The sequence below is a fragment of the Hylobates moloch genome, unplaced genomic scaffold (genome assembly GCF_009828535.3).
Source record: "Hylobates moloch isolate HMO894 unplaced genomic scaffold, HMol_V3 SCAFFOLD_1, whole genome shotgun sequence".
Lineage (NCBI taxonomy): Eukaryota > Metazoa > Chordata > Mammalia > Primates > Hylobatidae > Hylobates > Hylobates moloch.
This window is the reverse complement of record NW_026652276.1, coordinates 203,255,971-203,266,117: the sequence shown is the minus strand read 5'-3', so window position 1 is coordinate 203,266,117 and position 10,147 is coordinate 203,255,971. Positions and strand designations below refer to the sequence as shown.

At 48.9% G+C, this 10,147-nt stretch overlaps 1 protein-coding gene across 1 annotated transcript; it reads left to right on the top strand.

The window, feature by feature from the left end:
• The first annotated feature begins 518 nt into the window (after positions 1-518).
• On the top strand, positions 519-9,859 carry FEZF1 (FEZ family zinc finger 1). The gene is made up of 5 exons (XM_032761587.2): positions 519-1,141; positions 6,793-7,667; positions 7,846-7,980; positions 8,226-8,358; positions 8,809-9,859. Exons 2-5 carry the CDS (start codon positions 6,867-6,869, stop codon positions 9,165-9,167), a joined length of 1,428 nt encoding a protein of 475 aa, XP_032617478.1. The 5' UTR covers positions 519-1,141; positions 6,793-6,866; the 3' UTR covers positions 9,168-9,859.
• Positions 9,860-10,147: the final 288 nt, after the last annotated feature.

The window sequence follows — 10,147 nt, the reverse complement described above, 5'->3', positions numbered from 1 at the left end:
AAAGCCAAAGAAGGGAAGGTAGAAAGGCCTTTCTGTTAAGGTCTTAAACAGGAGAATCTAGTTAGAAAATTCTCTTTGCTCTGGGACCATAAGGAAACCCCAACTACTCTTAAGCACAGGCCAAACGGCTTCAAAGGGAGGATTCTCGGAGGAAGATGGTCGGCTGAAAAAATACACGAAAGGTTTTTGGAAGAGATACTCAGAGATGCTCCTCAGACATTCTTAAAATTTGACTTAAGAACGTATTTTCCAGGAAAGTCAAAATGGCAGGCAAACCTAGTGAAAAGATGCTGTAGTTCCTCCTTAGGTATGCCACACCCCCGGGCCTGTTTTCTTTCACCTTGCATCTAGATTAAATGACCCTTCAATTACACCCTGAGTCGTCAAAGCAAGTCTATTAGCGAGTGTCTGTTCAAAAACTTTCATCCAGGAGCTCTCCACCATCTGTTCCGCGGTCTCTTAAACAAGATCCGGCGCCCCCTCCCGAAACCCTTTGGAGCCTCCCTCGCCATCTCTCAGCCTTGGGCAGGATGGAGCCGCCCCAGGACCTGCGGGAATGCAGACGAGAAGGGGAGGAGCGCGACTGCGCCCGGGATGGGTTGCCGGGCCGGCCGGGGCGGTGGTGGTCCAGAGGCCCGAGGTCGGCGGGACCTGATCGAAGGCAGCGCCGCGTCGACCGACCCCGGGAGCCGGACGCTTGGGAGCCCCAGCCCGGCCGCGGCGCCCGGTCACTGAAGTTGCGGCCCAACTCCCAGCCGCCTCCAAGCTTCTCGAGCTACCGTTCCTGGCCCCTCCAAGGGAGTCTCACAGAGCTCGGTGGCCCTCGGCCTTGCCAAAGTCATTTTAACTGTTTGGAACTCGTGAGAAAGAACCGAGAAGTGGAGAGCCCAGCCGGGGAGTTTTCAGCTTTTCTGTTTCACTTCGGGCTTCTTCTATTTAAATGGCTCTGCGCTGGCCACCGAATCCAGAATGAGGCGGGGCTCCTCTGCCCCAACGCCAGCAGCGGGAACTTGGTTCCCCTGGGCAGCCGGGGGCAGGGGGCGCCGAGGCCGTGGCGATAATGAAGGCTGAGACGGCCAAGGCCAGCGGGTCGGCACGGGGCGCTCCCAGGCCAGAGTGGCCATCGGCCGGAGTTCAGGAGGTAACTGAATTTATAAGCGGTTCTTAGAGATTTCTGGCTCAAGGATTTTTATTTACCTCTACTGCTTCTCCATTTCTCTAAGCTCGTTCTTTGCTCTGTGTTATTTGAATTTCTATTATCGACTTCTATTTCATGGGATCACTTAAGAAAGTTTGAAAATAACATCAAAAATGCTTTAAACCTCGTGGGTAGTGTCAAGGAAACAGTCGAACCGTGTCTTGAATATGGTTGTTCTGTGTGTGTGTCTGTTTTTAATTTTGACCACAAACACAAAATGTCTTTAAAATTGTCTAGGGACTGCTGCCAAACGCTAATCAACCAATTGCACGAAAACAGTTTTTTTCTATTATTGGAGGCAAGTATTTCAATGTAGAGCAATAGAGCATGTTTGGGCTATCTTCTAATTGTTCACCTTCCAGATTTCAGTAACACCGTTGTAAGTGACAAGCAAAACTTTGCTGGGTTTTGTTGCTTGACGCTGTTGCTCCACAGTAAAGGTTGGAGAAACTGGGTTACTTGTTTTATAAACTTCTTTTTTTCCATAAAGTCCAGCCCTGAGTCGTAGCCTCTCAGTCTGGAGGGACACACCTCACAGGCCTGTGGGAATGGGTGAGAAAAATCTCAGCATTAGTGGAGGGTCAGAAACAAACTGAGCCCAAGTGCTCGCTGTCTGTATTGCCTGCCGCCTCATTAACAGCTCTCACATTGGGGCTCTTCATTTCCTTTCACAAACTGATTTGCTATGTAAATGCTGTTTTGAGAGAAATAATTTCACTGGGTTTAAATGAAATCCTAATATAAAAGAAATAGTAACAACAAAGGTCTAGAGACAAATAATCCACCCTCACACTTCTTCCTCCAAAGAGAGGAGGGCTCTGTGAGTTAATCAACCCTTCCCACACGTATAACCTGTGATACTGTCCTTCACATGCTTTAGGAAATTAGCAAGAATTCTTTATTTGCTACCAAACTAACTAAAAGCACACTAGTAGCCTTAAATTTGAACTTGTTGCCAATATGTTTGCTAATGTGTTGGAAAGTTAGTTCCCGTTGTGTATTAAGTAATCTGAGGTATTCAGAAACTCTTTCCTTGAACCTTACAGACCTTTGCTATTTGTGTCCCATCCCGTCACCCTGCCTCCATCACACACCAAAAGAAATAACAAAAGACCAGCCAGAGATAAAGACTATGAGCAGAAAATGTAGAGGAATTAAAAAATGTGTTTTTCCTTCTAGAAGTACAGTATGTTGCCTTTGGTGCTGTGTATTAAATAGGAAAAAGTGTAGATGTGCTTGAATGTCAGGGCTGGGGTGGGGGGTGATTTCAGAATAATAATAATGCTTTCGTCTCTCCTCCCTTAGCTCACAAGCTAAAGCAAAGAGAAAGCAGACTGTTGCTCTTGGTGAAGGGGCTGGGGGTCAGAGATGTTGAACAGGCCAGAAAACTCTAAAAACATGACCAAGGACAAGTCAATGAACTAGGGCAGAAAGCGGAATTAGTTATAATATTTTTCAATCCATTTTTAATTTAAAAAAATCCATAGTATTTTGTGACATATCAAGGAATAAGAGATAAGAGATTATGGCTTATTTGGTAATGTATAGCTCTATTATTTTATTACCTTTTATTTTGAATTGCAGTAACCATAGCCAGAAACTGCATTTGCTTATGATAGGGACTTCAACAAAAAGCCTGTGGAAATCGGGCATGTTTTTTAGTAATAGCAAGAACACAGCTTAGAAAGTATTGAAGTCAAAATCAGATTCCTTAGAAAAAGAGAATTTTAAATTACTTTAGAAGAGCAGGACTTTTTCTTATTTTTAAAATAGATCTTAACACAGAGTTTGTTATCTGGCCTCTTCATATCATGAACTGCTGTGGTTTCCTCAGGATATTTCATAAAGGATAAATCATACACTTAAACTCACCTTCCATGTGGATTTGAAGTTATAAATACTGCCTTTCCATGGATGGAAAGGGGAGGCACACTTAATCATCAGCTCTCAGCAAAAAAAGAGGATTATAGGATTCTCAAAGAAAATCCAAAGAAACTGTAAGAGTTTCTATTTTGCCATTAACAAAACAAACAAGGCTCCCTTGCATTTGTTTTAATAATTTAAAAATACTTGTGTTGAAACGTTTTGAAAGCTTCTGAATTTGCTGAATATACTCTGGTTTTATTGCCTTTTTTGTTATTTCCAAATATATTTGGAAATACAGTATTAGACAGATTGGACAGTAAGATAGAAGCCCTTTCTAAATACATTTTGTGTTTTGTGACAATTCTTATTTAACAGAGATAGTATTACTAATTAACATGTGTTTTTGGCTAGGTTTTGAAAAAATTAACAAATGTTGGATATCAAGGCCTGGAGTTGTATAGCACCTTTTCAGTCTTTAGTAAACTCAAGGCCATCTTAAAGGAAGAGCATCATTGATGCTTTGCCATATTTGTGTTAACTCAAATGACATTTTCAAACACTTGCCAAAAGGGCAAATCCTGAAAAGACCAGTGAAAAGCAAACTGTTGAAATATAAACTATACAAAGCATGCATACCTCTTAGCCAATATTTTTTCCTTTTTAGTTTGGTATACACCAAAGGAGAAATTTACAGAGGTCAAATAAAGGCTCTTTTGCAGTTAAGGAGAGGGGAGGGGGAGGAGAAAAAGGGGAGAGGGAGGGACACATCACAAGCGTAAAACAAACTGGTGGCATTCAGTCAAGAAGGCAGGTAAGGCTCCAGAGGCCGCGAATTGTGTACAAGTCAGCTGGACTCTCCAAAGCCTTCCAGAGCCGGGCTGCTTCGCGCTTCTTGGCTTTTTCCTTTCAACCTAGGCCGGTGGTGGAGGAGTGCAGCAGGAGGGGGATTTTTCGCTGCTGGGAAGTGGCAGGTAGGAAAAGGAATCTGATCCCGCCCAAAAGTCAGCAATTAAAGTCTTAACCACGACCCATCTGTCGTGGGACAGAGAACCCCCCCACCCCCCTTTGCCCCAGCAAAGCCCTTCCCGTGCCCTTTGTCTGAGCAGGGGAAAGGAGGACACTGGTTCTGCGGCCCCAACAGCAAAAGGAAAGAAAATTTCCAGCGCTGACCATTACTGAGTGTCTGCGCCCCGTCCAAGAACAACTTCGAAGCGCCTCTCGGGGGTGTGGCTCCTCTCCGCTTGCTCTGCCCAGGTGCTCTGCCCCGTGGCCCCAGCAAAAGGAAAGAAAATTTGCAGCCTGGGCGAATCCAAAGTAGGTGCACCCGGGCCAAGGACGGTTCCAAAGGGCCGCCTTGGAGTGTAGTGCCGCTTTGCCTTCTTCCCCCGGGCGCTCTGCCCTTCTCTGCTGCATCAGTTGTCCCAGCCTGAAGCCACCTCGAGACCCGAAACGAGGCACTCCCAGGCCTAGCTGCTGAAGCCGGTCGTATTCAGCCAGACCTCTCCCCCATCTTGCCCCTTGGCTGTCCTCAACTTCCAATAAGACTCACTCCCCCTCCCCCATTTCTTCAGCCTGTGAGTTTTCCCACCACCCACCCAGCTGCCACTGCCTTTCTGTTAGACATCAGGCGCGTTCCCAGCCCAAGCTCTCTTCCTTTCCACCCCTCTTGGCTCTTGGGGCAGAGGCGGAACTGATTTTCGCAGAAAGAGTTAGGCGGAGAGGCCCGGGTAGCTTGCCTGGCATGTGTTGAGAATGGGGTAGAGAGGAGGGACTACTTCGAGGTCAACTTCCTTCGTTTAAGGTCCAGTTTCGCATCTTTGAGTGAAATTGCTCAGGGACTTAATAATGCCAGGGTTTCTAGTCCGCCGTTATCCAGCCTTCCGGGGCCAACCCTTTTCAGAGCTCTAGCAGAAGGACGCCCCCACTACACTTGGCCCAATACCTGACACCCGCCACCACCTGTCTCACAGCCACGTGGGATTAACTCACCAGGCAGATGGCACCTTGAGCTGCTGCGGTCGGCCACTCACTTCAGGGTCCAGGCCCCACCGCCCTTTGCTTGCAGCTCTGCGCGCTCCTTTGGACTCCTCACGCCAGCTTACAGCTGCAGTGTCTTCCAACTCTGTGCAGCCCTTCCTGCGCGCCTTGCTCCGGGGTTCAGCTCTGCGTGATCGCCGGCTGGCAAGGGACTGGGCCGGGAAAGGTGCGCGCCGCAGCTTCCAGCGCGCTCCTGGTCGCTCTTGCCTGGGCGGCGGGAACCCGCACAGTCGGAGACGCAGCCATAGGTGTCTTCCCGGAAACCTCCACACGCTCCACCGCGCCGCCCCAGGAGTTTCGGCCGAGGTGCCACACCCGGCGGGTGCACGGCTGGGGGGCGTTGCAGGGGAAATGGTCTCTACGCGCGCTCTTTGGGAGGCACAAGTGTACCTGTGGACACAACTCTGGCGCCGGCAACTCTCCTTGATGCCCACAGACATCCAGGCTGCCGCCTGCGCTGCTTAGAGGAGGCTTGCAGACACCGGCAACCGGGGCGGGGATTAATACACTCTGTTTCCCTTCTCCGCTCGGCATTCAGTATTTAAAATGCTCCGGGAGAGCTCTAGCTGAGCGTAGGTACTTAAGAAAGAAATGCTCTTTCCAGACTCTCAATGGAAACTCGGAAGCGTGCGCGCGCGCGCGTCTGTGTGTATCCTGGGTGGGGTCCGATCGAGTCAAGGTTGCTTGCGGTGTGACACCCGATTATTCCTTGCAACTCCTCAACTTTGTGGATGAAAGTGCGACTTTCCCAGGCCTATTGCCGCGGGCATTGCCTTTATAAAACCACAAACACAGAACAAGCCTCCTAAGGCTTTTAATTCTAGGGGCGTTTTGGGAGGCCAGTTACCTGCCGGCGTCTTCTAAATGGTCCAGACTCGGTTCGGGCCACGGAGACTCCGGGATTCCGGGAGCGGGCAACCCCGAGCCCTGGAGGAAGAAAGAGGTCTAAGGAGGTGGCACAGATCTGACCCCAGCCCAGCCCGGCCCAGCCAGGCCCAGTGGAACCAAGCAGCGAAACCTCGGATTTCGCTGCCGAGGCTTCCTGGCCGAGGCTTTCTGGAGCTTGGCGTTTGATAAATATAGCCTGGCGTTTGCCCCTGAATTAGACTCCGTTTCCTTATTTAGCCCTTGCACAATGATTTTAGATGATGTCACTTCGAGCTAAACGAGAAAATTGATCTCAGATTTGCTTGGCCTCTAAAGCCTGGTTAAGCAGATTGAGAATTAGAAAGGCAGAGGAAGCAAAAGGGGGGTGGGGGTGGGGGGGCGCGGAGGGTAGTGAAGTGTGCGAGGCAGAGTGTGTGCGCGGAGGGGAGGGCGCGCCAAGCGGGTGAAAGCGCCCCCGCCTTTTCTGGGCGGGGAACCTCACTCACCAATGAAAAGTAGTTACTGACTGCAGATGAAAAAAAAAGTTTTCCTGTTGACTGTTGGAAGCGAATTGAGCAATTATCTAGTTTACCTTCTCCTCTTGGAAGTTAACGATTGGCGAGATCTTGGCTGCGTTATTGACACAACACTTTCTATTGATAGAAATAAGTAGTGATTGTCCCCGAGTCATTGGTGCGCCAAGAACTCTGCGATGGGCTGGCAGGAGTCCATTGGGCTGGGCAGGCAGGTTCGGCTGGTGATGCTGGGGAGGAGGAGGAGGAGGAGGCTACTGGTGGTGATGGTGCCCGTCCCCCTCTCCGCAGGTCTGTGACAAGCAGGGAACAAGGCAACGGACGGCGCAGCCCAGCCCCGGCTGACGGACGCTGGCGACTCAGACATGGACAGTAGCTGCCACAACGCGACTACCAAAATGTTAGCGACTGCTCCAGCTCGGGGCAACATGATGAGCACGTCCAAACCCTTGGCTTTCTCCATTGAACGAATCATGGCGCGCACCCCAGAGCCCAAGGCCCTGCCAGTCCCCCACTTCCTGCAGGGAGCCTTACCCAAGGGGGAACCCAAGCACTCTCTGCATCTCAACTCGTCGATCCCCTGCATGATCCCCTTCGTGCCTGTGGCCTACGACACAAGCCCCAAGGCAGGAGTGACGGGCTCCGAGCCGCGGAAGGCCAGTCTGGAGGCCCCGGCGGCGCCCGCGACGGTGCCCTCGGCGCCGGCATTCAGCTGCAGCGACCTGCTCAACTGCGCACTGAGTCTCAAGGGCGACCTGGCCCGCGACGCGCTGCCGCTGCAGCAGTACAAGCTGGTAAGGCCGCGTGTGGTCAACCACTCTTCATTCCACGCCATGGGCGCCTTGTGCTACCTGAACCGAGGTGACGGCCCATGCCACCCGGCAGCCGGCGTGAACATCCACCCGGTGGCCTCCTACTTCCTCAGTTCCCCTTTGCACCCGCAGCCAAAAACGTATTTAGCCGAAAGGAATAAACTGGTGGTCCCGGCGGTGGAGAAATACCCTTCTGGAGTAGCTTTCAAGGACCTGTCCCAGGCTCAGCTGCAGCATTACGTGAAAGAAAGCGCCCAGCTTCTGTCGGAAAAAATCGCGTTCAAAACCTCGGATTTCAGCCGAGGCTCTCCTAATGCCAAGCCCAAAGTTTTCACTTGCGAAGTGTGTGGAAAGGCAAGTACAATGCAAAACGGAGCCCCCGCTCCTCCTTTCCTCCCTCCCTTTTTAGTATTTTGGGGGTAATTATTTGTATACACTTTTTGCAAGATTCTCTTCCTCCTACCCTCTCTCTGCCCGGTTTGATTTCAGTTACTTGTGCAGCTAACCTGTTCTACGTGTGTTTAATTTTAAGGTCTTTAATGCGCACTATAACTTAACCCGTCACATGCCAGTGCACACAGGAGCCAGACCCTTCGTTTGCAAAGTGTGCGGAAAAGGTTTCAGGCAAGCAAGCACCCTGTGCAGGCACAAGATCATTCACACGCAGGTGTGTTCATCTGTCTCAATTTCACCTAGTTTGCTTCCGAACTGTTTGCAGAAAAACAGCCGATAAAGCCTTGCTCTTTAGGATAAGGTTCGTTTAAAACGTGCTAGCTGAACAGGGTGAATGCCATGTATTGTTTGCTTTTGTTCTGCTTGAAAGTGTTTAAGCATTACTGTGTTTTGAGCTTGCAGAACTTCACATAATTAGAAAATATCGAAATGTCTCTGCTTTTCCTTTCTCCTGCTTAGGAAAAACCTCACAAATGTAACCAGTGTGGCAAAGCATTTAATAGAAGTTCCACTTTAAACACTCATACCCGAATACACGCGGGCTACAAACCGTTTGTGTGTGAATTCTGTGGCAAAGGGTTTCATCAAAAAGGTATGGAAACCAGGAAATGTTGTCTCTCATGGTTAGTCTTATGAAAAGCCATACTTAATATTTTCGGGATGTTTTAGAAGACGATGTTTAAAGTGTAGTTATGTGGCACATTTGTTGCCATTCTAACCCCCTACTCGAAGTCTGATTAGTATTAGAGAAAGGCATGATTCATAAAACAAGGGTATATTTTTTAACTGCATGTTCTCATTCTATGTAATTGGACTGATAAATGTGTATTAAAATTTAAGGAAACGGCATCACTGTTGATGTGATGCTTGAAAATAAACTTGGGGAGACAAGTGCAGGCACGGAGAGTAGCCCTGCACTGGTTGCAGGACCTGTGGCGGCTCTTCTGCTTGCCAGGCGCTACCTTCGACGTGTCTGCTCCTCCCTTTTTAAGCTTTTTTTTTTTTTTTTCAGAACCACATCCCTATCATTTGTGTGTTTCAGGGAATTACAAAAACCACAAGTTGACCCACAGCGGGGAGAAGCAGTTCAAGTGCAATATCTGCAACAAGGCTTTCCACCAGGTTTACAACCTCACCTTCCACATGCACACCCACAACGACAAGAAGCCTTTCACCTGCCCCACGTGCGGCAAGGGTTTCTGCAGGAACTTTGACCTCAAGAAGCACGTCCGCAAGCTGCACGACAGCAGCCTGGGGCTGGCCCGCACGCCAGCTGGCGAACCAGGCACTGAACAACCGCCCCCGCTACAGCAGCAGCCGCCGGTGACGCTGCCTCCTCTGCAGCCGCCGCTGCCAACCCCGGGGACCCTGCAGCCCGGGCTCCACCAGGGCCACCAGTGATCGAGGCTAAGGGTCCTCCCAGCCTCAGCCCTGCCCCCACGCTGAGGCAGCGGCAGACTAGAGCTCCTGGTCCGAGTTCTCTGCACCCCCCCCAGGGCATGTAGGGCCCCACACTTTAGGGCCGACCAGAAGCCTCTGCAGCCCCTGGCCTTTCGCCTCTTGCATGCACCTGCTAAATGGTTTTGTGTATTATATTCTATATAGGCACTAACAATTACGAAAAATTTGGAGGGTTTTGCTTGTTTTCTGTTTTTCTTTTTTTTTTTTAATTTGGAAAGACTTTTCATCTTGGGTGGAGAGATGGTGTTTGTTTTGTTTTGTTTTGTTTAAGCAAATTTCTGCTATATTTATTGAGATCTGTATTATTCTACCCGGGAATGCTGCATCATTTTAATTTTATTATTGTATATATTTCCATTGTGTTGATTCTCCGGTCTCAAGATGTCTCCTGGATGTTGATCATTTCCTCTTTCCCCGAAGTAACAATACACTGTGTGTATGTCATATATACACGCATAGATGTGTGCGCCCATAGGGGAACATTCCACATTCGTGAGCACACACACATACACATTAGATAAGGGTGGTTCATTATGGATGATTTTGAATTTTGGTTTTGATTATTGCACGTGAAAATTGATTCATTGACTGTTGGAAATAAATACTTGGAACATGCTTATTTAATCAACAAACTTTAGGGCTCTGTTCATACTATTCAGCTAAAGATCCCTGACTCAGACTCCTTCATCCATCCGCCTTTTTAAAATCTAAAACCCTGGGTTAGTAATACTTAATGTTTTGGTCTGAAAATCTATCAAGTGCAAATAGTCTCTTCTAAATGGTTACACCTTTGGGTAAAGTTATGAAATCTGGTAAAGTTCAGAAGCAGAAGACATGGAGTTTTCCAACAGAAACATAAATTTGGCTTGGACCACCTGATACGTTCGTAGCGCACAGTTAAATGGGAACAACATATCTAG